The sequence below is a fragment of the Podarcis melisellensis genome, assembly GCF_964234715.1.
Source record: "Podarcis melisellensis genome assembly, chromosome: Z".
NCBI lineage: Eukaryota > Metazoa > Chordata > Lepidosauria > Squamata > Lacertidae > Podarcis > Podarcis melisellensis.
In genome coordinates this window covers 8,812,752-8,839,749 of record NC_138547.1, presented here as the reverse complement: position 1 = coordinate 8,839,749, position 26,998 = coordinate 8,812,752, and the positions used below count along the sequence as shown (strand labels likewise).

General features: G+C 47.5%; 2 protein-coding genes and 1 long non-coding RNA gene across 6 annotated transcripts in view; 1 reads left to right on the top strand and 2 right to left on the bottom strand.

Moving 5' to 3' along the window:
- SLC31A2 (solute carrier family 31 member 2) overlaps window positions 1–26,998 on the bottom strand; it is a 766,698-nt gene that overhangs the window by 610,715 nt on the left and 128,985 nt on the right. The window contains exon 5 of one of the 2 annotated variants that reach the window (XR_014164480.1): window positions 13,761–13,777. The exons of the other annotated variant lie outside the window; for it this stretch is intronic. The gene's annotated coding sequence lies outside the window, so the exon portion shown is untranslated. Of the gene's footprint in view, window positions 1–13,760; window positions 13,778–26,998 lie in introns of those variants that run through there. 2 annotated transcript variants of the gene reach the window in all.
- Window positions 1–26,998, top strand: part of LOC309361395 (uncharacterized protein) — a 149,729-nt gene that overhangs the window by 115,041 nt on the left and 7,690 nt on the right. For 2 of the 3 annotated variants that reach the window (XM_081896271.1, XM_081896273.1), the window contains exons 47-64: window positions 224–277; window positions 477–530; window positions 4,854–4,907; window positions 5,334–5,441; window positions 7,056–7,109; window positions 7,574–7,627; window positions 13,822–13,875; window positions 15,876–15,929; window positions 17,523–17,576; window positions 17,986–18,039; window positions 20,376–20,429; window positions 20,725–20,778; window positions 20,898–20,951; window positions 21,733–21,786; window positions 22,358–22,375; window positions 23,723–23,776; window positions 24,557–24,619; window positions 25,775–25,940. In XM_081896271.1, coding sequence (XP_081752397.1) covers window positions 224–277; window positions 477–530; window positions 4,854–4,907; window positions 5,334–5,441; window positions 7,056–7,109; window positions 7,574–7,627; window positions 13,822–13,875; window positions 15,876–15,929; window positions 17,523–17,576; window positions 17,986–18,039; window positions 20,376–20,429; window positions 20,725–20,778; window positions 20,898–20,951; window positions 21,733–21,786; window positions 22,358–22,375; window positions 23,723–23,776; window positions 24,557–24,619; window positions 25,775–25,940 — 1,111 coding nt within the window. The remainder of the gene's footprint in view (window positions 1–223; window positions 278–476; window positions 531–4,853; window positions 4,908–5,333; window positions 5,442–7,055; window positions 7,110–7,573; window positions 7,628–13,821; window positions 13,876–15,875; window positions 15,930–17,522; window positions 17,577–17,985; window positions 18,040–20,375; window positions 20,430–20,724; window positions 20,779–20,897; window positions 20,952–21,732; window positions 21,787–22,357; window positions 22,376–23,722; window positions 23,777–24,556; window positions 24,620–25,774; window positions 25,941–26,998) is intronic. The other variant, XM_081896272.1, reaches the window with a different exon arrangement.
- The window catches only part of LOC309361563, a 255,050-nt gene continuing 253,858 nt past the window's right edge, over window positions 25,807–26,998 (bottom strand). The window contains exon 3 of the long non-coding RNA XR_014164508.1: window positions 25,807–25,822. This is a non-coding gene — a long non-coding RNA (uncharacterized lncRNA). The remainder of the gene's footprint in view (window positions 25,823–26,998) is intronic.

The following is a 26,998-nucleotide window of genomic DNA, read 5'->3' as shown; positions in this document are numbered from 1 at the left end:
TGGTGAAACTTCTTGTTGTGTTCTACTGCTGCTGTTGCACCTCCAGGAAACATGCCAGAACCAATGCCCCATCTTGAGTGGAGTCCAACATTCAAATGAATCAGAGCCTTTCTCAGGCCAGCACTGGGGCCCTCAAGCTGGGAACATGACACACATCAAATCCAGCCATAAGCCAGAGAGATGTGTCTTGTCAGTGACCTCTGCTCTTTTTTTGGCATTGCAGGGTGAAATTGGAGTCCAGGGGCTTCCAGGATTGGATGGTCCTGAAGGAATGAAGGTATCTCCATTTTTTGCCCATGACTTTGCTGGTAGAGTAAGGGATATGGGACAAAAATACAATTATGGGAGAAGTATATGTGTGTGCAGTGAGTCAGTATCGTCAGTTTAACTGAGGCAGCTCACCTGTTTCCCAGGTAGTAAAATGGTGCTTCCCATTTCACAATTCTTCCCACCCCTCCTTTTCTTCTTCCTCTCAGGGAAAGCCAGGACCTCATGGTGCGATTGGACCTAGTGGTGCTACAGGACTGGTGGTAAGGGCAAGGCACTTGGTACCCAAATCTCATTCTTCTTGAGCTATAAATAATATGTATAGGTGGCTCACACTCCCCTCATAATGATAGGTCTGGAATACCATCAGTAGATGTTTTGATACTGTAAACCGCCCTGTGATCTTCAGGCGAAGGGCGGTATAGAAGTTTAATAATAATAATAACACTCACAATTTAATAGGATGCTATCATATTTGCATTTACTGGAGTGCTATGCAAATCAAAACACAGCCATCCTTCAAAATTCACACTTCTCGAGTTTTTTTGCTACTAAAATAAATGTGTGCAAAACTAGACGTATTAGAGGAAAGCCTGCATGAAAAATGCAGATACTGGAAGAATAAGAAATCAAGATAACATACTTTCTATAAAAGAATGGAAATGGTTTATTGAATATTTACAGATATATTGTAAACACATAAAAACACTGTCAGGATTATAGTAATAACCTGCAGCTACATAAGAGTATATATTTAAAGAAGAGAAATAACTGAGTAAGTTTAGTTAATTTGGATATGCAGAAGATATTAAAAATAAATTTAAGGAACCGCAGAAAGAGGGGGAAGGAAGTCAAGTTTTAAAATGTCAAAATGATTGTAAAATCAGTGAAATGTATATATCTGATATGTATAAAGAAAATTTAAAGAAAAAATAAAAATGCATGTGCTGGGGAAATAGCATACAACAGTGCATTCTGTAAAACAATATTGCTTGCAAAAAGTTGTGTAAATCAGATGTATAGCTGGATCACATTGCCCTCATAAAGATCTGGGGCGCCAGGTGCTGTCTATTATTATTATTTATTAAATTTGTATATCGGCCTGTTTATCCATAGATCGCAGGGTGGTTTGCAACATAAAAACACAATGTAAGCATGGGCAAGAAATTTGCGCTAGAAATAGGAGAACATAAAAATGCTGTCAGACGTTCGAGAGGATTTTTGTTTGTTTGTTTGAAAACTACAAATTAATGGAGAAATGTGGAGAGCTGACCTTCAGAGGGGGAAAAGAAGAAATCAAGAGAAACACATTAGCAGATTTATCCATCCCTAGCAGCCAGTGTTACCACAACCCTCCAGGCAGAGACTCCAGCTAGTAAATGTAAAGGGATCCCTGACCATTAGGTCCAATTGTGACCGACTCTGGGGTTGCAGTGCTCCTCTCGCTTTATTGGCCGAGGGAGCCGGCGTACAGCTTCCGGGTCATGTGGCCAGCATGACTAAGCCGCTTCTGGCGAACGCCGTTTACCTTCCTGCTGGAGTGGTACATATTTATCTACTAGTACTTTGACGTGCTTTCGAACTGCTAGGTTGGCAGGAGCAGGGACCAAGCAACGGGAGCTCACGCCGTTGCGGGGATTCGAACCGCCAACCTTCTAATCGGCAAGTCCTAGGCTCTGTGGTTTAACCCACAGCGCCACCCGCGTCCCAGCTAGAGGCAGATGTTTTTCATAGAAATGTGGGAAATTGCCTCATCCAGACTAGACCACTGTTCCAGCTATTTCAGTATTGTCTGCACTGACTGGCAGTGGCTCTCCAGGATTTCAGGCAAGAGCCTACCTGGAGATACTGAGGACTGAACTGGAGGTCTTTTGCATAGAAAGCATGGGTTCTGTCACTCAGCTCTTTGTCTTTCATCAAAGAACAATGTATGTTCTAAGCCCTCTGGGCTCTGAATAAAGAGCTGAATAAAACAGTAACATATGGAGGCTGCCTGGCCCAAGTCAAACCATTGGTCCTGCCTAGCTCAGTAGATCCTGCACTGTCTAGCAATGGCACTCTGGTGCTACAAAGAGGTGTCTCTCCCAGCCCCACCTGAAGATGCCAGAGATTGAACCAGGGACCCTGTGCAAACAAAACAAATACCGTGCTATTGAGCTAAAGCCCTTCCCCATGCCCTTTCACCAGCCCACCATGTGTTTGGTGGTGGCAAGGAAGCAAAGTAGGTATAAAAGGAGAACTCCCTGGATGCCAAGATCCAGGTTTGAGGCAAGTACTTTTTGGTTAGAGAACACCAGCAGAGATTTAAAAACTCAAAATATTCAGCAAAGTAAAGTGTGGAAGTATATGCTGTTAGACCTTTAAAATATATATTTCCAAGTGAGTTCCAAAATAATCTCCTCTTCCCCCACTGTAGGAAAAGACCATACATTTATTAAGTTGCAATAGTTGACTTACAATTCTCCAAAGTTCAGCTTCTTGTGCCTCTCCATACATCAGTCAGAAAGGTTGCACAGGCAGTAAAACTTAGTTTAGTTTAGTTCCAAAGTGGTGCAAGTTCTTAAATTATTGATATAGTAACTGTCAGAGCTGCCCAAGGTCCCAGCTCACAAAGGACCAACGCCAGTTCGTTACTATTTACAAAGGTCTTTATTGCAGTTCAGTTTCGATTTCAAAGCCGCGGCGCGCAGCCCTACGTCTCAAACTCTAGACCGCTGAAGCTCCGTCTGAATCTCCTCCCCCCAGACACCAGTTTAAGACTCCAGCCTTGCTCCACCTCTTCCTTTGCTCTTTTCTCCTCTGGGTCTGCCTGTCCGCTGGGGTCTCTCCCCTTCTACACTCTTCTGACGCTGATTCCCCTGAGTCTTCCCCCTCTCTCCGGCGGGCTTTAGGACCTGGTTCCCAATCCGTGTTTCCTGCTGTGCCGCGCACCTGCACATTCAAACTTGGCGCGCGCGCCCAGCCGGCAACCTTCCTCCTGACCGTTACACTACTCCTGTCACTGCTTCCCCCTTCGGGGAGGCTAGCTGAACCTCCGTCCCCTCCGTTCCCTCACTCTGCGATGGAGGCGTGGCCAGTGTCTCTCCCTGCTGACTCATCTTCTCTCCCTGCTGGGGGAGACGCTGGCCCTGATCCATGGGACTCTTCCCCCCCACTACGCTCTGGTGGGGAAGCTGGTCCTGATCTCCAGCTGCTGCTTTGGGAGTCTGGTGCGTCCCCCCTGGGACCCCCCTTGCCCTGGCCATCGGCGCCCCCCTCTGGGAATCTTCTGATTCGCTGGAGAAGCTCATGGAATCTCTCGGGTCACTGTCATACTCCCCTACGCTTCCCTCAGATTCTTCCCCTTCGCTCTCCATTCCCTCTCTCCCCTGTGCCTCTGCTCCTGAGCCCCTGACAGTAACAAATGGCTCATGAGAGCCATGTGGTCTGAGCTTGGCACAATCAGCGCAGTCCTCCTCACACACTGAGCTTCTTAGGTAGACTGGGGGAGAACAATAGGCTTGAATACTGATTTCCTCCCAATGGAAGGTGTCAGGGAACTGCCATCAGTGCCGGAGGGAGAGAGCAAGCTCCAGAGGGATTCCAGAAAGCGTCCCGGGATTGGGAGAGGCAGCCCATCTTCTGGGGAAAAGAATCAGCGTAGCACCAGTGGAGAAGGCGGGCAGATGGGGGAAGCGGCAAGGTGGTCCCATGACTCCTTGCCGGGGACCAGCGGGGAGAGTAGGGGTCCTCCGCTGCCTACGCCCTCCTTGCGCAGAAGGCTTTCGCGCAGAGAGAGTAGGAGGAGACTAGGCGTCAAAGAGCTCCTTTGCTGGAAAAAGTTTAAGAAACACCCACTGACGGATTCTGCCAGCGATTGAGACAGCCACGGGTGAGTGGCTGTCCAGACAGAAAAGGTTCACTCAGGCAATACAGCCAGGTGTTTGCACCGGCTTATGCACGAGCAACCCCTAGAACCATCACAGAAGGGAAGTGGATGTAGCTAAACCTGATAGGACAGCTTACTCTATATTATTAACCCTGTCTTGCCTTAATTAGACTTAGGCATGTTTTGCGGGACGCGGGTGGCGCTGTGGGTTAAACAACAGAGCCTAGGACTCGCCGATCAGAAGGTCGGCGGTTCGAATCCCCGCGACAAGGTAAGCTCCCGTTGCTTGGTCCCAGCTCCTGCCAACCTAGCAGTTTGAAAGCACATCAAAGTGCAAGTAGATAAATAGGTACCGCTCTGGCGGGAAGATAAACGGCGTTCACCAGAAGCGGCTTAGTCATGCTGCCCACATGACCCAGAAGCTGTACGCTGGCTCCCTAGGCCAATAAAGCGAAATGAGCGCCACAATCCCAGAGTCGGCCACAACTGGACCTAACAGTCAGGGGTCCCTTTACCTTTTACCTTATGTTGTTTTTACTCAGCCACATAAACACACAAAATGTTAGCAAAATGTGGGTAAGAATCCTGACCTACTTTATATGGTTCTTCATAAGCATTTTAACAAAATAAAAGTCACTGAAACATTTTGAACGCACAAGCATTGTGTAAATAAAATATGACTGTGAATAAAAGTGTTGTTGTTATTTCTTTATTTCAGGGGTTCCCAGGAGATGATGGGAGGAAGGGAGATCAGGGCAAACCAGGTCCTTCTGTAAGTACTTGTCTATTATTATGGTTCAGGAAGGCAGAGCTCAGGAGCTGCTGCTTCAGCAGTGAAGCTGCTCAAATTAAGAGTTTATCTAGCAGGGTTGGGGAACCTGTGCTCCTCCCCCATGCATTAGATGTTGTTGGACTTCAGCTCCAGTGCGTGTGTGCATGTGTATGCACATTCACACAAACTCTAGATGTTCCACCAAAGCAACTGGCAGCAAGTGAGGATGAATAAAGCAGTTGCTTGATATTCTTGTTTTTGTCGGAGTGGAAATAAGAGAAAATAATGCTAGAAAAACTACATTTCCCACTATGCTGCTGGTATGGGGGGACATCTCTTCTTGCAGCTCTTTCTATGTACAGCATATTGGCCGTTTCAAAAAGAAATGTAAAAAATTGTGCCATCTCTCTCATTTGCAATCTCTAGGGTGCAGCAGGCCCTGTGGGTACCAAGGGTGTTCAAGGTCTCCAGGGTTTTGATGGTCGGGAAGGATCGAAAGGAGATATAGGTGGGAAAGGAGAGCCTGGCCCAAAGGTAAGACCTAGCTCTTAGCTGATGATGTTGTTGAGTCTTTCCATCTTGATTACAGTGTATGGACCTTTCACTTTGAGTGGGGAACTGGTAAATGCTTAGTTTCTTAAGCAAAAGAATTGTAATGTTCCTTGATATCAGAGAATCTCTCTCCAGCCTTTGAGAGATGACACTGCAGGTTGGATGTTTCCAGAAAAGTGCTTTAGGAAGAAGTTTGCCATTTGATTTTGGACTCTGAAATAGACGGGTAGAAGACTGCACTGTTTTTGGATGATATAACTAAAACGGAGGATGCATAGGGGAAGACAGCCACCCTCCGGGAATCCCAATGGCAGATTTACCTGCTGCAGGAAGAGCCTCTTTGATTCCACTTTGCTCTGCTTGTATAAATAAAACTGATGTTAAAACCTAGGTCTCTTATAATCTCTCATCTAAAAAATAAGACAGTGCATTAAATCCTTCAGCACTGCCTTTAATTTTCTCTGCTTTGGGAAGTTGCTATATGTAATATGTAGTAATGATCTCACTTTGAGCTCACAAACCCCTTTGAGCAATTCTTGGGGCTATATGTTGGCAGTAGCTCATGCATAAAAAGAGAAACATCAAGGTTCAGACCTGCCTGTGCGTCAGAAGATATGGGGAGCTTGATATACTGGTGGAGCTAGGTGCTCAGGTGCATTCAATTGCTTTTTAAGGGCTGAACCTTTTCCATGAAAGAAAACTGTATCTACTTTATCATATCATAGATCTGAAGAGCATAAGAACATAAGCACATAAAAAAGGCGCAGCTGGATCAAGCTAAAGACTCATCTAGTCCAGCATCTTGTTCTCACAATGGCCAACCAGATGTCCAAATGAAACCTGCAGGACTTAAGCACAAACAGCACCTTTCCCTACTTGCACTTCCCAGCAGCAGGACACAAGAGGCACACTACCTCTGACAGGGGAGGTAGAACATACCGTATTTTTTGCTCTATAAGACTCACTTTTTCCCTCCTAAAAAGTAAGGGGAAATGTGTGTGCGTCTTATGGAGCAAATGCAGGCTGCACAGCTATCTCAGAAGCCAGAACAGCAAGAGGGATTGCAGCTTTCACTGCGCAGCGATCCCTCTTGCTGTTCTGGCTTCTGAGATTCAGAATATTTTTGTTCTTGTTTTCCTCCTCCAAAAACTAGGTGCGTCTTGTGGTCTGGTGCGTCTTATAGAGCAAAAAATACAGTAGCTGATATAGATGGGGCTGTACATCTTTTAACAGGCAGAAGGCATGATACAGCCACATAGTAACCTCTGCTGGCACCTGAGCTGTTTTTAGGGCAGCCACCCAAATTCCGTAGCTGCCGATTTCAGGGACGGGAAGTGGCTCCACCCCCCTGCAGTGCCCAAAAAGCCCAACAACCGCCGCGCCACCCGGATTCCCTCCCCCCAATGCACAGCAGTCACAGTGTGCACTACAGACCCCCATGGTGCCCTATGCCTCCCTGCCCAGTGCAGACTCCCTACCTCCCACCCCCCTGCCCCTGGCCAGCTATGCTACTGGCAAGATATAATACTGTAGTTGCATACTCCACTTGTGATTTTACAACTGAACATGTTTGTTTTCTCTCCCTTGGATTTTTAGGGCGATTGTGGTCCCCCTGGTAAAACTGGAGCATCAGGGCTAGTTGGTCTTGATGTGAGTCAGTTCTCCTTGCTGTTTTTTCTATTCATTTAGGGGATCAGTGGGGAAGGATTTCATATAGGACAGGTATCTCTGAATACATGTGTGTATTCAAATAGAAGACTGGATTAATTAGAGATACATTCTGATCCACCAATGGGCATTCAGGATAAAGGGAAGGCTTTAGAGACCTTCATTGCCAACAGCTGGAAAAGACAATCTGAAATCCTGGAGAGCTGCTGCTAGCCAGTGTTAATAATCCTAAGCTACATGGACCAATTGATTTGACTCAGTATAAGGCAGCTTCCTATCTTCCTAACCTGTGACCCTCTAGAAGCAACATTTGAAGATGGGAACCTGTGGATCTCTGTTTTAGACAAGCTAAATGTTTTTAGTTGATTCACTGATTCATTGAATAAACTTTCAGCTCTTGTATTACTCTTTTTCTTTCTCTTTCTTTCTTCCCTTCTTTCTTTCAGGGGCCCCCAGGCAAGAAAGGAGATCTGGGACAGGAAGGGGCATCAGGCCAACAGGTGGAGTACCATGTATTAGAATCTAAGTCAACTTCTTCCATGGACCTCTCCCCTCCAGAATTCTGTTCACCCTAAGAAAATGGGTTACATGCTGCAAAAGAATCCCAATATATTTGCTGAAACTATATGCTTTGTGCAGAATCAGTCGGGATGCTTTCCTGTGGCTCTGTATCCCCCACCCTGCCTTGATATATCATGCTTATTACAGGTGTGCATACACTTTGCATGAACCCCCCAGTCAAACCAGGGTGCCTTTGGCTGTTTGGGGCAGTGAAGTCTGGCCCACTAGGGTTAGCTGGGCACTGCCCCTCCAAGCTCAGTCTGGCCTCCTCCAGCCCCTACCCACCTTCTCTACCTTTTTACTTAACAACCAGCCAAGGGGCAGGCTCGGCTGTCAGCTTCCTCCTCCTTCTCAGCATCAGTGCTGCCCTTGTAGAACTCATCAGGGAAGAAGAAGGGAATGGAACCAGGAATTAGCTGACTATGCCTTATATTGGCTCTGGCTCCACCTGTCATTTGCTCTGGTTCGCTGTTGGCCTGCCTATCAGTTCCTAGTGAGCACCAGCCTTGGGTGGTTTTTTACCTTATACAAGGTGAGGTGGAATCTCTGCAAACCCCACCTCCCCAGTTGAAGTGGGACCCCCCCCCCCAAAGCTTGATAGTGCTTGCCAACTTGGTGGCAAGAAAACCAAATGCTATAGGTGAACAAAAACACATGGTAAGAAGAAAGATCCACTCTTCCTTCCCATAGTTCTCAGTACCAACTGAGGCAGGGGAGAGAGAAATAAAGGGAAAAGTGATAAAGTTTTTTGCTATCCCAAGATTCTCTTTCTTTGTACATGTCAGCGAACTGCCATCGGAGAGAGAGGTGGGGGAAAGGCTCCAGGAGAATAGGAGAGACTCTACAGCAGAAGAAGGAACCAGCAGGGGGAGAGCAGGAGTTCCAGCGGAAGGGGAATCGGAGGGGAGGCTCTGGGATACTTCTAGTGAGAATAGTGCAGAGGTAACAAGACCCCCGTTAGCAACTCCCACCCTTCGCCGGAAACTGTCACGCAGAGAGTCACGAAGGCGCATGTCCGTCAAACAGCTTTTATGTTGGAGTAAATTCCATAGACGCCCACTGTCAGATTCTACCAGCGACTGGCGGAGTCATGCTTTGGGGGCTCCGTTAGTGCCTGGGTTTGGTTGACCAGCCAAACCCCAGAGGGATCAAGCTTTTACGCACAAGCAGCTCATTATCCCATCACAGCAATCTGATAGTCTTTGAAAGCAGCTTGTGCAAGCAGAGGGCATCATGAGCGAACCAGCCGGAACCGGAGGAGCAGGAGCTGGAGCTGGAGCAGGTCCAAGCCTGGAAGAAAGGTACAGGGCGTTGGAGGTCCAGCTCGCGCTGCAAACGGCGAGGCTCGAGGAGAGGAGGGCTCAAGATGCGGATAAGGGGAAAACCGCCCCACTTGCCAAAAAGGTGCCTGGATTGGTGCAGAAATTTTTGGGGGGGGATCCCAGGAACTATCAAGCCTTTAGAACGGAGATGCAATATGCTCTCAATCTACTGTTTGATGACTTCCCCGATGAGAACTCTAGAGTGGCGTACGTGATTAGCCATCTAGAGGGAGGGGCGAAGGACTGGGTTCGACCCCTGATGGCAGCCAATAATGAAATCTTAAAGGACACGAGGAAGTTTTTTCGCGCCATGGACCTGATGTTTTCCAGCGAGATTGAGCAGGGGGTGGTGCGCAGGCAGTTGATGGCGTGCAAACAGGGGAGCCGATCTGTACGTGAGTACTGGACTGAGTTCACTCTGCTGATTCATAGACTGGGGTGGGATCTGGCAAGTGAACCTATTCAAATGCTGTTTGAAGAAGGGCTCTCTCCAGCAATGAAAGATGAACTTTCCCGGGCGCCCAGGGCGGAGTCTATGGATCAGCTGACTAAATCTGCGCTGTCCATAGGAGTGCGCCAAGAAGCAAGAGCTTTGGAAAAGCGGGAAGGAAAAGGGGAACGTTGGAAGGACTTCCACATTCCAGAGATTCCGGAGCAGTCTTTCCCGCCAGCAGAGCCGATGGAACTTGGAACAGCGCGCGCGCGCGCAGTTTCAAACACCAGTGAAGGGCGGAAGAAGGAGGGAAAGAGTGCCAAGAGATGTTATCTCTGCCAACAGCCAGGGCACTTTGCCAGAGTCTGTCCGCAAAGGAAGGAATGGCAAGGGATGGCGGGAACTGTTGGGGGGAAGGAGGAAGGAGAAACCGAGGAGCAAGTAAAAGCCAACGCCTGGCTGCCAACATCAGGGCACAGCAGCCAGGCCAGGGAGTAGTGAATGTGCCCACGCCGGAACCTCCAAGACCAGCGCTTGTGATAGAGGTGTTGCTGGAACTGTCAAACGGACACCCACTAAAGATAAAAGCGCTATTGGATTCAGACAGCTCCTGTAATTTCATGAGTAAGGAGTTTGCAGCTGAACACCAGATACAGACTATCCCATTAAGTAAGCCTTTGCAGGTGACCACGATTGATGGGAGGGAACTGTTGGGAGGAGAAGTGAGCCAACAGACTGTACCAATGATTATGAGGGTGGCAAGACACACAGAACTGATAGCGTTTAACGTAGCCACCTTGGGAGGAGCTCCCATTATTTTGGGAATGAGCTGGCTGGCACTACACGATCCGCTAGTAGGCTGGCATCAGAGAGTGGTTTCCTTTGGATCAGCACATTGCCTAGAACACTGCAAGGAGGGAGAGGGTCAGGCAGGGGCCAGGGCCACTCTAGCAGGGATGGAAGTGACGGATAAGGGGAAGGTGCCACCACAATACGCTGATTTGATTGACGTCTTTAGCGAAAAGGAAGCAGATAAACTGCCCCCGCACAGACCCTTTGACTGTCAAATTACCTTACTCCCAGGAGCACAATTGCCAGTGGGCAAGCTGTATGCAATGTCAGACAGTGAGATGCAGGAGTTAAGGGAGTTCATTGACAAGAACCTCAAGCGAGGTTTCATCAGAGAGTCACGAGCGGTGGGGGGCAGCCCAGTGTTCTTTGTGGACAAAAAGAATACGGGTAAACCCAGGCTGGTGTGTGATTTCAGGGCCCTAAATGCTGTGTCAGAACCAGTGACTTTCCCTATGCCTAGAATTGATGATATTCTGACACGGGTGAGAAAAGGGAAAAATTTTACCAAGCTGGACCTTAGGGGGGCATATAACTTGATACGTGTGAGAAAGGGGGATGAGTGGAAGACCACTATGTTCACCCCCTTGGGGGCTTTTGAGTACTTAGTTATGCCTTTCGGATTACAAGCGGGTTCGGCCTGCTTTCAATCATTCATGAATCACGTCCTGGGGCCATTGCTCTACAAGAACTGCGTAGCGTTCTTAGATGACGTCCTGGTGTACTCAGAGAATGAGGAGCAGCATGTGCACGATGTTAGAGAAGTACTGAGCAAACTGCCAGAAAATCGGCTGTGGGTGAAACTGGAGAAGTGCCAGTTTCATACCAGGGAGGTGGAATTCCTGGGGTACCGGTTGTCTGACAAGGGGTTGGCCATGGATCCCAGCAAGGTTCAAGCGGTACTGGAATGGAAAACACCAAGGACCAAGAAGGACGTGCAAAGGTTCCTGAGCTTCGGAAACTTCTATAGGAAGTTCATCAAAAACTTTGCCCATTTAACAGCGCCCATCATGGATTGTCTTAGCAGCAAGAAAAAATTTGCTTGGACGGAAGAAGCGCAGCAGGCGTTCGAACGCTTAAAGGCGGCGTTTGCGTCGGAGGAGCAACTTTTGCACGTGGATCTACATCAACCAATGAGAGTGGAGACTGACGCGTCAGACCGAGCGGTGGGAGCCGTGCTTCTCCAGCCGGGAAAAGATACGTCTGAATGGAGACCGTGTGCATTCTTCTCGCGGAAGTTGAACAAATCCGAGAGGAACTACACAGTATACGACCGAGAACTGCTCGCCATTCATGAAGCATTCCGGAGATGGCGGCACTTGCTGATTGGGGCGCAGCACAAGGTTCAAGTCCGGACTGACCACAAAAATCTGGAGTACTGGAGAACAGCCCGAGTGCTGAACCAGAGACAAGTGAGATGGGCCCAGGAGTTCTCCAAATTCAACTTTGAGATTCGTTACGTGCCAGGCTCCAAGAACGTAAGGGCGGACGCTCTTTCCAGGAAACCTGAGTACTTAGAGGGGGAGGGCGCGCCTGAGGCAAGGCATGTAATCCCTGAAGACCGCTGGGTGTGTGGGGCGGCATTGGTGAGGCAGAGAGAACTGTTAGAGGGTACGGAGAACGACGAATACGCCCAAGAGAAACTCAGAGAACTCAGGAGGACAGAGGAGAACACAGGGGGGTTTGAAGAAAAGAACGGGGCGCTGTACTACAAAGGGGCACTGTACATACCCGATGGGGAACTGAGGGGCAGAGTACTCAAGCAGTTGCATGATAGCCCCACAGCGGGGCATTTTGGACAGCACAAAACCATGTGGTTGGTTACCAGGGAGTTTTGGTGGCCCAAGGTGAGGGAGGACGTACGGGAATATGTCAGGGGTTGCGACAGGTGCCAGCGAGCGAAAGGGGAGAGGGCGGCGCCAGCGGGGCTCTTACAACCCTTACCCACACCAGAAAGGCCATGGGAGGCAGTCTCCATAGATTTTATGACGGATCTGCCAAAATCCAAGGGCAAGACGGCGGTCATGGTGGTGGCAGATCTATTAACTAAGATGTGTCATTTTATAGCCTGTTCACATGCGGTCACAGCGGAGGAAACCGCCAAGTTGTTCGTAGAGCATATTTTCAGGTTGCATGGCGCCCCCTTGAGGGTGGTCAGCGACAGAGGGAAACAGTTTACTTCCAGGTTCTGGAGGAAGCTTATGAGCTTACTGCACATGGAAATCAATTTCTCCACTGCCCGGCACCCAGAAACAAATGGGCAAGCGGAAAGGGCAAACAGGATTTTACAACAATACCTGAGGTGTTATGTAAAGGACCGAGAAAATGATTGGGTAGATAAGTTACCTCTGGCAGAATTTGCCTACAACAACGCGGAGAACGTGTCCACAGGGATGAGTCCCTTTCTGGCAAATTATGGGTGTCATCCCAGGGCATTTCCAGGAGAAGGAGGGGAGAGGTGGAGCGTGCCAGCGGCGGAACATTTTGTTGAAGAGATGGAAGCGATCCACCGTCAGCTTCAACTTAACTTAGAGAGAGCCAAGGAAGAATATAAAAAACAAGCAGACAGAAATAGGAGGGAAGGTGAAACTATAAGGGTGGGAGACCGGGTGTGGCTATCCACCCAGGGACTACCGTTCAAGGGAGGGTGTAAGAAACTGAGACCCAAAAGATTGGGACCCTTTGAGGTCATACAGCAGGTCAACCCAGTAGCATTCAAACTCAGACTGCCCAGTCACATGAAATTGCACCCAGTATTTCACAGGTCATTACTGTCGCCGTACCGAGAGGGACGTGAGTGGGGGGAGCGTGAGAGAGAGGTCACCCAAACGCCCGTGATAGAAGAGAGAGAACGCGACATGAACGTGGCAGGAATCATTGATTCCAGGTGGAAGGGGAATCAGGTGGAATATCTGGTAGAATGGGAGGGGGAAGTAGAGTCGGAAAACACTTGGGTATCCGCGGAGGTAGTCAATGACGAGGTTTTAATAGAAACATTTCATCGGCGTTTCCCAAAAAAACCGCAACCCGTGGCACGATTTAGAAGGGAACACTTTGGGACCACCGATGAGGAAGGAGAGTTTGAAGGGTTCCCAGAGTCAGGGGTGGGTGAGGAAGCCGACTCCGACGAAGAAGAGGAAGACGGGGAGAGAGACGGTACGCCATGGCTAGAAGTGTTTGAATCCTCGGACGACGAGGAGAGTTCCTTCAGGGGCTTTCCGCCCTCACCGCCAGTGGGAGAGGAGGCGGGGGGTGAAGGGGGCCCTGGGGGGGAGGTGGATGTCAGGGAACTGCCATCGGAGAGAGAGGTGGGGGAAAGGCTCCAGGAGAACTGTTCTTAACCTGAAGCACCACTTTAGCTCATGGGGCCTCCTGCTGCTGCTGCGCTGCTGGAGCCTGATTTCTGTTCTCATCCTGAAGCAAAGTTCTTAACCTGAAGCACTATTTCTGGGTTAGCGGAGTCTGTAACCTGAAGCATGTGTAACCTGAAGCGTATGTAACCTGAGGTACCACTGTATGTGTATTTCAGGGGCCTCTAGGTCTACCAGGCCCGGCTGGTCAGAAAGGCCGTAAAGGAGAAAAGGTATTTTTTGTCTACCAATTTTTATTTTATTTGGTTGACTAACTGACTTGACAGACTGACTGATTTGTATACCACTACAATGTAAAACAATACAACTTCATAAAACTACATACAATATATATGGATCATCAAGTAGGTTAAGAATAAATAACAAAAGGTGAGCTTCTTGAGTGGGCAGGAATGTCTTTGACTAATGGGAACACATCACTGAAGGTATCCACTGAATCTCAAAGGGGAGACTGTTCCATAAGGACAGAGAACACCCTTTTTTCTGACTGATGCCAGATGAATCCATTGTAGGTGCTTTGTTTTCTATCGCAGTGTTTTTCATCATGGCTTTGATGGTGAACCCATCGCTGAGCTGCTTCCTAGTTATTTTTGCTTGTCTCAGGGCTTGTCTACACTTCCACTTCTCCCGTGCCCAAAAGCACAGGTCTAAGGGGTTTTTAACTGGTTTCACCTCAGATTGTATAAATCTTTTGCCTTTTACTTGTCTAGGCATGTGTCTGATAAGTTTTGCCTTTGCCCCGCTGCTTTCCCCTGGAAAATCCTCTATTTAGTGCTGAATCAGAGCAAACGTTAATCTGGAGAAAACCCGATTGGTGTTTGCTCTGATTCAGCGGTAAACAGTGAGTGTCCCCAGGGGGGAAGCACCAGGGCAAGTGTAGACAAGCCCGCAGTTATAGACAAGTGTAGACAAACTCCTGCAGTTGTATTGGGCCTGTCTTCGGTGGGGGCTTAAGCCCACATTCTCTGCCACCATCTTCTCAGGTTTAAAAAGTGTAATGTGTAATACTACTGGTGTTGGGGGTGGACATCCCCCCCAGCACCACTAAATTGTTGTTATGGTGTTTGTTGTTTATTTCATTTCTACACTGCTTTATATATTTAAGGGGGGAATCTAAAAGCAGTTTACAACACATTAAAACATCAAATAAAGCAATCCAGAATAACATATTACTAAAAATCAAAGAGTACATTCAACGCAATGTAATTACCGAAAACTAAAATATTATGACAGATATTTCAAAATAAAACTACAGAATTCAAAAGGTTGACTACAGAATTCATCTTTAATACAGTAGAGTTAACCAAAAGAATCTTAAACTTTTCAAAAGAAAACATTAATAAAAGATATCAAATATAAAATGCACATTTTAAACAGCATAATTATCAAGAGAATAAAATATCATAAGCATTGAATCAGTGCCATCTACCACTAACTTTTCTCCTGTCAGATTTTATTCCCCTCACCACACTTTTATCTGTATTGATCTGAAATTGTTTTTGCCAATTTGGTTTTAATTGTAGACATACATTCATTGCTTTATGTGTGTAATGCTTTTTTTTTTTGCCCAAAGCCCCACCAAAGCATTGTACAAATGATTACAAACACATTAAAATTACAGAAAGTGCAACAATGCAAAAGATAAGAAAAGATGTAAAATAATTGCTCTGGCGTGCTCTGGTCCATGGGGTCACGAAGAGTCGGACACAACTAAACAACTAAATAACAAAAACAAACAATTGAAACCAGGCACACTATGGAATTGCTTTTAACTTTTTACGGTTGATGCTTTTCCTGTGAAATTGGTTTGAAGTAATTTATGAGAAGCTGTTTTTGTTGTTGTTATCATTACTATTAATATGTATTACCTTCAGTTCACCTTAAGGTGCTAAGGGCAAGTTGCAGCAATTTTAAAATGCAACATTAAAGACAGTTTTTAAAACTTTCAATTAAAAAAAAAAATCAGTCACAAAAAATGGGGTGGGTCCTGAAAATACCTACACTGGGTGTCAAAGGCAAGGGGAGAATGGAATCAAATTATGGATCAACCACTCTTTTTTATGAGCTGCAGAACAGGTTTTTCCTTCCCAAAGCTTGGCACGGTGAAAGGGTGTGCACATGTTGAATTAAACCTGGTTTTAAAGTTGTGTCTGGAGTAGTCTGCCTTCACTTTTTGCCTCCATCTCTCTTTTCTCTCCATCTCTTCCCTTAGGGGCAGCGTGGATATGATGGACATCCCGGGTTCCCTGGCAATCCAGGCAGAAAGGTAAGAAATCACACTGTAGCTCCTCCTTTTGCATAAGAGGTTGGTAGGCCTATATAAACTGGGCAGCAGAAGCTGCCTTTATATGGAGTTAGGCTCCTGGTCCATCTGCCACATTACTGTTTACACCGACTGGCAGCCACTCTCCAGGATATTAGACAGGGAGTTTTACCCAACCCTACCTGGAGATGCTTGCCTGCCAACCTAGCAGTTCGAAAGCACCTCCGGGTGCAAGTAGATAAATAGGGACCGCTTACCAGCGGGAAGGTAAACGGCGTTTCCGTGTGCAGCTCTGGCTCGCCAGAGCAGCGATGTCACACTGGCCATGTGACCCGGAAGTGTCTCCGGACAGCGCTGGCCCCTGGCCTCTTAAGTGAGATGGGCGCACAACCCCAGAGTCTGGCAAGACTGGCCCGTATGGGCAGGGGTACCTTTACCTTTACCTTTACCTGGAGATGCTGGGACACGGGTGGTGCTGTGGGTTAAACCACAGAGCCTAGGACTTGCCGATCAGAAGGTCGGTGGTTCGAATCCCCGCAACGGGGTGAGCTCCCGTCACTCTGTCCCTGCTCCTGCCAACCTAGCAGTTCAAAAGCACATCAAAGTGCAAGTAGATAAATATGTACCGCTCCGGCGGGAAGGTAAACGGCGTTTCCGTGCGCTGCTCTGGTTCGCCAGAAGCAGCTTAGTCATGCTGGCCACATGACCCGGAAACTATATGCTGGCTCCCTCAGCCTATAGAGCGAGATGAGCACCACAACCCCAGAGTCAGCCACGACTGGACCTAATGGTCAGGGGTCCCTTCACCTTTACCTTTACCTGGAGATGCTGGGGTTTGAACCTGGAACATTCTGCATGCAAAGCAATGCTCTACCATGGATATACAGGGTGAGTCCATTAAAAGAGGCCTCATGGATACAGAGTACACATGTTCCAAGGGGCCTCTATTGCAGCCAATCAGTCACCAGATGTCTTACATTGTCATTTTTTCCCCAATTGATCTTCTGCTTCAAATAGCAACTCTTTATAAGTTGCCCACTCACTTTCTGCATTAAGTGTTTTCACAGATATTCAATGGGGAGAGCCACCAAGGTGTTTTCTGTTCCGATAAATTTTAATATTTCTCCCACACCAAGTAAATCGATTTTCTCACCAAGTGGTTTAGGAAACCTTTATGCACATTTGTCTTTTCATATTATAGATATGCATGCCAACCAAATCTATTACCGTGACCTTCCAAGTTCAGAATATCCACATTTTTTAAGTCAATCCACTCCTGCAGCCAGCAAAGACAGGACACCTCATAATATAACCTCAAATATGGCAGGGAGAAGCCACCTCTTTCCTTAGCATCTGTTAACAAATTATACTTTATCCTTGGTTTCTTCCCCTGCCAGATACTCTCTGGTCATACATTAAAAGCACATGGGGTTCCTCAAGGAAATTCAGTCTGTAGTGAATTTGAAATCATGCTTATTTGTGTTTTTGTTGCTGATGTTTTTATTGTTAAAACTGAAACCCTGAAACTCAGGGTTAGACCCTGAGCTCTGGCAACCCACCTCTTTTCTGTTTCCCTGTTTACACCACCACCATCAGGGCAAACGTGGTAAAGCTGGACCCAGACCTCCAAGAGGCTCCAAAGGCCCCAAGGTAGGCAAAACGCTTTGTACTCTTAATAATTATTGATTATGGCTGATGCTTGTTGCCTTTATTCTTCTGAGAGAGTCATTCACTTTTGCATCCTGTATTTACTTCAATGGTTGGATGGGTGATATGTATGAATATCTGTGGTGGCCGTGACACTGATGTGACCCACCTTAGGTCTAGCTGCAGTGCAGTTGTGGGTCCTCTTCCACATCCTCTGGTGCCTTAATGGCAGTCTTTCCCAACGTGGTGTTTTCTATATGTAATTCTGTTCACACCTGACCGTTGGCCCAAAATAACAAGAGGGTGCCAAGTTGGGAAAGGTTGGTGGAACAGCCAAAGAGGGGGCTGCTGCTGGGCTTAAGGAAATAGTTATAGCCATTTCCCCTTCCTTTCCCTGTTTTCTACCTTCCAGGGCTCTCAAGGTGAACATGGTCTCCGTGGTCCCCGGGGACCCCAAGGCCCTTATGTAAGTATTGATCACAAGGGTGGCTCGTTACAATTGAGTTATGCATAAGTTCAGAAGTCTAGAGGTAACAGAGAGGCACTAAGAGCCTTCCTGGATCACAGTGGCGTAGCGTGGGTTGTCAGCACCCGGGGCAAGGCAAGTAATTTGCGCCCCCTAACCAGTGGATTTGTGCCCCCTAACCCTAACCCCCAGATGTTGCGCCTGGTGCGGCTGGCCCCCCCTGCACCCCCCACGCTACGCCACTGCTGGGACACATTTGTCTTTGTAGCCCAGCTTTTTCTCCAAGGAACTCAAGGTGGTTTACATTGTTATCACTCTCATTCAGCCCCTACAACAACCCTGTGAGGCAGGTTAGGCTAAGAGGCAGTGACTGGCCCAAATAACCCAGTGAGCTTCATGGCCAAGTGGCGATTTGAACCCTGGTCTCCCAGGTCCTAGTCTGACACTCTAACCACTACGCCACACTGGCCTCTTACCAGATACCCACTGGCAAAAGATTAAAAAACTGCAATATTTGTAACATGTTGCAACAGTTGGGGTACTCCTGTTCAGGGATTCTGCATGCTGGCCATGCTTCCTTCCAAGATACCCCATTCCATTCCTCCTTCTCCTTGGCTTCTTTCATTCGCTCATGCACACACACAGCTACAGCTTTCCATGGTCAGTGAGCATGCTCAGCCCTCATTGGGTTGCCCCCTTAGAGCCGAGCCCATTGGGATTGGTACAGAGATCAGTGGCAGGTGTTGGCAGCACCAAGGACAGGTAGGTCCAGAGCCCAATGACAGCCCTCTCAACTGAGTTGTATAAAGCACAACAATGAGATTAATGAAGAAGTTGGCATTCAGTGACACTCTCTGCTCCAGTTGTAAGCAGAAACACAGGCAGGTGGAACCTGACTGAGGGAGGACTGTGGTTGGTGGGGCAATGTCCCATTAACCCTGATAAACCAGTTGCTGCCTTTAGAGGTTTTTTCCCATATATATAGAGAGAAAGAGTTTCTGCAAACTTCAGGTTTCCCCCTGGATACAGGCAACCCCTGACATGTGTGGGGGTTGCGTTCTGGGTCATTGCACACAACAGCAGAGCATGCATGTCTGCTCTGCCCCATTATGCCCCCACCCCCATTCCACAATATTCCATCCCCTTTTCCAACACTTCTGGGTTGCCAAGACCACATGCATCAACTAGTCATTGCCCGTGTGTGGGTACTTCCCTCTTGTTTCTTGGTAGCCTCCTTTGGGCTGCAAACATAGCTGTCAACCTTCCCTTTTTTTGTGGGAAATTCCCTTAATCCAGCGCCATTTCCCGCTGCTTCCTGCTGCTATCCCGGATTGTTAGATATCCCGTAGACTGTCCCCGGGACGGGTGAGGCTCCCGATCCCTTATTTTCAAATCTGAAAGTTGACAGCTATGGCTGCAAAGCGGTCATAGCACATGAGTTCCCTATTAGTGTAGATATTCAGCAGCATAACAAGTGCAAGGATAGACTGGTGTAATTTTTCCGTAATAAAGATGTGCCATCCAGCATGCTCTGCTTAGAAGACAGCTTGGCTTGAAACCTTGCTCTTAGTTTGGAAGTTTTTTCCTCTAACAACAAAAATAATAATTGCAGGTTCTTGTAACTTTTCCTCCCTGCTCTGCCAAAGTTATTTTTGCACCAACAATGCAATCCTAGGTATGCACTCAGAGGTAAGCTCTGTTGCATTCAGTGTATCTGGGTTGCAGCCTAAGAAACAGATTCCAAAGCAGGACCATGTTTGCTTGGCTCCTTCTCCATGTTTTTCATTGAGTTTGTTGAGTTTATGGTACAGTGTGACTGTGAAGGGGAGTTAATATTGGAGCTCTATCAATTTCTGATGCATTCATGCTGTAGCTTCCCAATCTTCAACAAGGGCATCGAGTTTTGAACTTACCAACGAATGGCCCAATTATGTTTTATTTTTATTTATCACAGGGCAGTTCACAATAGAAAAACACAAAAATGCATAGCATAATAATAAATAATGAAGCATGGTAATAGAGTTTAAAAAGCCATATATCATTTAATTCACCAAAGGCCTGGGAGAGAAGGCCTTCCTGGGGACAGCTTTCCACAAACAGGGAGCCACTGCAGAAAAGGCCCTGTTCTCATGTTGCCGCTCTCTGGACCTCTTATGGTCATGAGTGCCAGCTGGGCCACTTCATGGGGCCCCAGGAAGTTGGCACCTATGTGTGAGGTGTTATGCAGTTGTATGGTTGGCTTGGGGGAAAATCCCTCTGCCAGGTGTGGACACCCGGGGAGTAAGTAACTATGAAGCACTATAAATAATTGTGTTATTTGTCTTTTCCATTCACAGGGTGTTCCTGGGCTCAGGGGGGGCAAGGGAGCCAAGGGGCCCAAAGGAGAAAAAGTAGGTGCTGATTGCTACTGTCTCAGCTTGATACTACCAGCTTGCTAATATACCAGCTAAACTTGCATTCACAATTGACAGCATAAGACAAGAGTAGCCAAGATGGTTCCTTCTATACTGAACTGCAGCTCCTGTAACTATTGACCATTGTGGAGAAGGCATTGCATTGGAAGGCATTGCATTCGCTACCCTATTGTTTGAGTGGCTGTTGTAACACAGGTTACTGTAATTGACTGATTTTTTACGTTGTTGAGAATCACTAATCCTTTTCCATTTCTTGGGCATCTTTCTGTAGGGCATCAAAGGCATGATGGGCTACCTTGGTCCCCCGGGGGATAATGGTTTTAAGGTACGTATGAGAATCTGTTGCTGCTCATACCATGTTTGTGAAGGTTTCGAGATTGGCGAAAAGCAGTTTGAACATAAAAAGGGCCTAGTCCTCAGTGATTACTTTTTTTTCTCTTTCAGGGTAAGCGAGGTCCTGTGGGCGTTCCTGGGAGGCCAGGACCAAAAGGGGAGCAGGTAAAATACGCTTCAGGTTGAGTGCTTTCGTGTTGCGCTCCGCAGTGACCTGGAAGTAATGGTGCATGACGTCATGCACATGCATGGAAGCGGCGAAACGTGACCCACACACGTGCAGACGCGTTGTCGCATCTTGCGTTCCGTTCAGGATGTGAACAGAGCTCTGGAACACATCCCGTTCGCATCCCGAAGTACCACTGTATAAGAACAGAAACTCAGAGAACTGAAACAAAAAATTGGGGGGGGGACAGGACCCCATCTTCTGTGTCAGGGAAAGCCTGAGAAAAAAGTTGTACTGCTGCCAATTCCAGGGGTGCCTGCACACCCACAAAATTTCCAATGTGGGTGCCCAGCCACTGATGCCCGCTGCCTCACCTCCAACTCTCCAGCAGTGCTGCGGCAACTGGGCCTCTGTTGGGGCCCACTGTGGCCACAGATGTGCTTCTGGGCTGCGCCTGCGGCCACAGTGGGCCCCAACAGAGGCTCTGCAGCAGAGGTAGAGACAAGAGTAGCCCTGCCGCAGCACTGGAAGGTGGCAGCAGAGTACGGAGACCAAGCTGCGCATGTTACATCACCTCACATCATGATGTCATGTCATGCATGCTTCTGGGCACCCACAGTCTAGGGCCCAAGTCGGTGCAGATGTGTATAGTACTTCTTATCTTTCTTTGTCAACTGCTCTGGTATTAAGAGGTCTATAAATATATAAGATATTATAGATAAATAGATGCTTTCACACAGGCCCAAGTTGCCTTTGTAACACTCTCTCCTTCATTCTCAGGGTGTTGTTGGCCCACGTGGTACATGGGGATCTGCTGGACACCCTGGCACACCAGTAAGCTCCCCTCCTCCTTTTTCGAAATAAATTTGCTGGGCTTTGCTTCTTTGTTTCAGGGACTTAATGGGACATGTATTACTTACACATTAGGAAAACTAAATAAATTCAGAATTCTGCACATAGGCAATATCCCCCCCCCCCAATTGGGAACTATTATATTCTGCCACCTGTATAAAGCATGCAGAAGTTAAAAATCTGCACCATTCGCTGGTTTTGCTAGTTGTAGGGGAGGGTCCACAAGACCTTCCCCCTCACACACTTCAGTGAACCACTATAGCTCAGTGGCAGAACATGTGCTTTGCATGTCAGAGGTCTCAAACTCAATCCCTGGCATCCGGAACTTGAAAAACTCATTTTTAAAAGGAACTAGCTCTAATTCAACATGTCCAAAAAGGAGAGACTTAGTTCGCATTCATCACGTTCATCACCAAAATCAAAATGCAATAGCTAGTTGAGTTTATCTCCTGGGATTATTTTCCAACAACTGTTATTTTAGGGCTGGGGAGCCCTCTTTTGGACAAAAGTGTTGTTCCCCCACTAGTATTGTCTTTGTTCTTCCTCTTCCCAGGGCACATTTGGACAAAAAGTAAGTAATCCTACCCCCCCCCACGTCCCCGCTGCATACATGCACACTGCCCCACTGCCATTGATGTACCCAATTCTCTTTATATGCACACTTGCAGTCCTCAATGCCACCACCTTCCATGATTTCACAATTCGGCACATGAGCTGGTGCACTCCAACAATTTATGCAAAGCTTTTACTCATTTCTGGATTTGAGAGGGCCCCGAGGCAGTGAGAGCCCCACCACCTACATCAACAGACCCCAGTTGCCATTTTATGTTCCCCCGCAGAGGTACCTGAGGTAGTCTTGCAATGGGATATTGTGTGGCAACCACCCCACCCCCCAGCATATCATGGGCTCCAGGATGTTGTGAGAAATTTATCTATTTGTTTATTTATTCCTCCCATTTATATCCCACATCTATCACAAGGAGCAGAAGGCTGCATACATGGTTTAACCTCCCCTCCTACTTTATCCTCACAGCAACCCTGTGAGGTAGATCTGGCTGAAAGGGGGTGACTAGTACAAGGTCACCCATTGAGGTTTATGACCCAAGTGAAGATTTGAACCCTGGTCTCCCAGGTCATAATTGAACAGTAGCAACACCAAATGACTAAAGGCTCCTAGCCCCAACTGCCTGATGCAGGTAGGGGTAATGGGTGAGGGTTGCCAGACTGGGTTTAAGATGCTTGAGCCCTGGCAGCTGCCCAAGAATGACTGACATTGATGTGAATCTTGCCCGCCTATCCCTATAGACAGCTCAAGCCAGGGGCTCTTGACAGCAAATTTCTGGTTTCTTACTCCCTGCACCACAGTGGTAGCTTCAAAGGCAGGGATCTGCTGCAGGGGTCCTAGCTGTGCTGTTTGCTTTTCAACCTGTACACCAAGCTTTTGGCACCAGCCTTCTTGGGGACTTGGGGGGCAAATCCACCTCCTCCTCTGACAATCCCAGGAGGCTCTTCCTCACAAGGGGACCCTCTGCATTGGATTCAGGGGGCCCTTGCTTGCTCCCCCAGTTCTCAAACAGTAGAGTATCTGGTTCTTCCTCAGAGCACTCAATGTCTGGTCAGGGCTAGGCATGGCAGTATAGGGCTAGCAGCAGGGCTCACTTTCTGGTGCTTGCTGAAGCAACATCCAAGCTATGCTCTCCTATAGCGCAGGCTGAGCCTTCCCTGGTCTTCTGCCCTCACCTTCCCTGAAATCAACACCCACCTCAAAACACGCCCCCACCCTATTTCCAAAATCAATGGAGGGCACTGCAAAAGGTAAGGGACCCAGCCTCCCACCCTGCCTGCCCCACCTTGTGAGTCAAGAACCATCAAAATCTCAGTGGTTATTTAGTTGTCTCTTCTCTCTTGTTTTCACCAGGGCCTCAAAGGCTTGGAAGGTGACGCAGGACCAAAAGGTCTACCAGGCCTGCCTGTAAGTTAAGACTGCCCTTTCTGTATTTTTCTTTCAAACCAAGTACTTGCAAGATTTCCTCCATGCGTACTAAAAACAGGACCCTCGAAGGACCATGACATGTCTCCTACCAGAGCTACTACCCCTCTCTTAACACCCCATACGCTTCACATTTCCCCCTAATATATGTGTTTTTCTACATACTGTTTGGTTGAAGAACTGAACCGCAAAATTCAGAGAACTGCAAATAGTTTGTGTTTCAGTTTATGCCAGTGGTGTCCAAACTTTTTTCAAAGAGAGCCAGATTTGATGAAGTGAAGGGCCATGGATGGGGGCTGACCAAAGGCGCCGTCCAAAGTTGTTGGCTTTTTTTAGGATTGAAATTCTTGAGCTTTTTTTAACCCAAAGTTGTTGAGGTTTTTTAGGACTGAAGTTGCTAAGGTTTTTTTTAGAATTTTACCCCAGGAAATAAACTGCCACAGCGACTGGATTAAACCAACCGGCGGGCCAAATTAGGCCCCTGAAACAGACTCTGGACATGCCTGGATTATGCATTGGTATGAATTGGGTATTTGTGTATTGTGCTAGTTAGATAGTTCCTCATTCAGATGCAAGCAGGCATTTCTCTGGATGTGTTAAGTTTCAGGGCATGCATATTGAATGCAGAAGCATGTGTAATTCATGCCATTTGGGAACCTCTGTTTCCCAAACTCCAGGAGTACTAAAGCAGCTACCTGAGGTCCACAGCACTGAGCACCAGTTTTCCAAAACAGGATTGATGATACTCTTTCTTACTTATAGGGCATGCCTGGTGTTCCTGGACCCCCTGGTGCTTCACTGAACATCTCCAGGGAAGACTTGAAGGTAGTTATGCCCTGTCAGTTTCTTCCACTTTCTCATTTTCCCAGTTTCCCAGTTTTGTTTGCCATATTTTCGCACCACTTTCTGACATTATTTTTTAGAAGCTCTCAGGAAAGTTCATTAGCATTTTAATGTGAATACACACATTTTTACAAAACACTTTATTGCATTTTTTTATATTTTCACAAAGATATGCATGTTTATGCGTAGTTTCCCCTAATACTGTATATGTGTGCATTTTTTAGTTAGAGTTGTTCTGAACCACAAGCCCAAAGGAGCCCAAAGAAGGGCTCATGGGAGTGTTTTGGTGCAGGATACCATGTCGAAAACACAAGAGTGATCAGTTCTAGTGCTTTGTTCAAGAAAGGTCTAGACTTGCAGCAAATCAGCCTGCCAGGTCTCTCAGCATTTATAAATGCAGGACAGACACCGCAGCAAGAAGATGGCTGGTCTGCACCCAAGCAAACATGCATATATTCTTTATACACAAAGCAGCAGACGTCACTTTGGCCAGGCCTTCCCATCACTTCACCTGAACAGATGAGGGCATAGATGACACATACAGATAGTTCCCCTTTCTGGGCTCAGAGCCCAGCATCCCAAGCCCACAAATAAGGATAGCATCGAAACAATCCAATTAGCTTACATCGAAGCAAGTGAATATAAACATATATGAGCTTATTGTTAAAACAACTAACAATTAATTGTGGGGTTATCGTGACTACCAAGATGTTGTTTGCAGAGCTTCTGGAACAGTTTACCTTTGGTTCAGCATAGGACTGCACACCAAAATTCAAAGAACTGCAAATTTCACAAGGATAGGGCTATATGTCATGAAAGTCCTATTCAGAGCAGATCCATTGAAATTTATGGGCATGACATACATTAATTTCTGTGGGTCTGCTGTGAGTAGAACTTTGTTGGATATAACTCACGGCTTCTAATTTTTTTGGGAGGATTCAACTTGCACTCTGATGGAGAGCATGCACCTCCTCTATGCATGATCTGCAGTGGCACAAAGCTTATTGTGGGGCACCCACACACACCCATTCTTTATTATCTTCTACATGGTTTGATTGATATCGACATGGGACACCATACCTGACAGTGGCTTGACTTTGTATTCTGCTTCATTTCCTTTTATTTTTATTTTGCTAGCATCTAATTTATTCAGCAAGGAAGCTGAACTATGACTATGTGTGGAGCCTCATGGATAGCTTGGGACGAGAACTGAAGCTCCTGGTAGATCCTCCAAATGGGACCAGAGACTACCCAGCTGCCACTTGCAAAGAGCTTCTGCTGGCACAACCCCATCTCCCAGATGGTAGGAACATAAGAACTGAAGAAGAGCCCCACTGAATTGTAGTCAAAGGCCCATCTAGTCCAGAATCCTCACAGCGGCCAACCAGATGCCCCAACTGTTGACCTACAAGCAGGACCCAAGTACAACAGCACTCTTCCCACCTGCAATTCCCAGCCACTAGTATTCAGAGGCATACTGCCTTCAACCACGGAGGCAGAGCAAAGCCATCATGGCTAGTAGCCATTGGTAGCCCGATCCTCCATGATTCTGTGTAGGCCTGTTTTAAAGCCATCCAAGCTGAGGTCTATCACTGCCCCTTGTCGGAGCAAGTTCTATAGTTTAACTATGCACAGTATGAAGTACTTTCTTTCTGTCTGTCTGTCCTAAATCATTCAACAACAGTAAGAATTTGTGCTGGGCCCGGGGGTTAACCCAAGCCACGCAGTCCAAGTCCGGTCCCTAATCCAAGGATTCCGCGAGGAGTCAGTTGAACAGGGCCAAGGCAGGAAACTAGGCTAGGTCAGGCACAGGGTCTCAGGCAGGTTCTAGCAAACAGCAATGTTGCTCCCGCAACATGGGGCGGGGTCCGGCAGCCTCTTATCTCTGACGGGGTAACGGCCGGTCCTGATCCTCCGGTAACTCACCTCCCAGTATTGCCCCGAGGCGAGGACTCCTACTGCAAGTACTCAGGTCTCTCCTTCTCTCAGACCTGAGTCTCTGCAGCTCGGGAGATGTTGGTGGGTTACTAGACTCAGAGGCCGCCTCAGCCTCTCCTGACCCAACTGGTAGTGGAGCAGCTGTATGTGATTGCCCAGCAGAGGTCAACGAGGTAATCCCTGCATCTGGAGCCAGGGCAGGCTCAGACTTGGCCCAGCTGGTGCTTGTTGCAGGGGAACCTGTGCAGACTGGGGCTCTTCAGAATCAGGCCCCAGACTTGGATCAGATACCGCCTGAGGGAGCGGACTGAGACTCCTCCGGCTCTGGCTCCGAGCCCAAGTCCCAGGCCATCACAGAATTACATCCATCACTCAGCCCACTTGTTTATTTATTTATTACATTAATATACCACCTTTATCTTC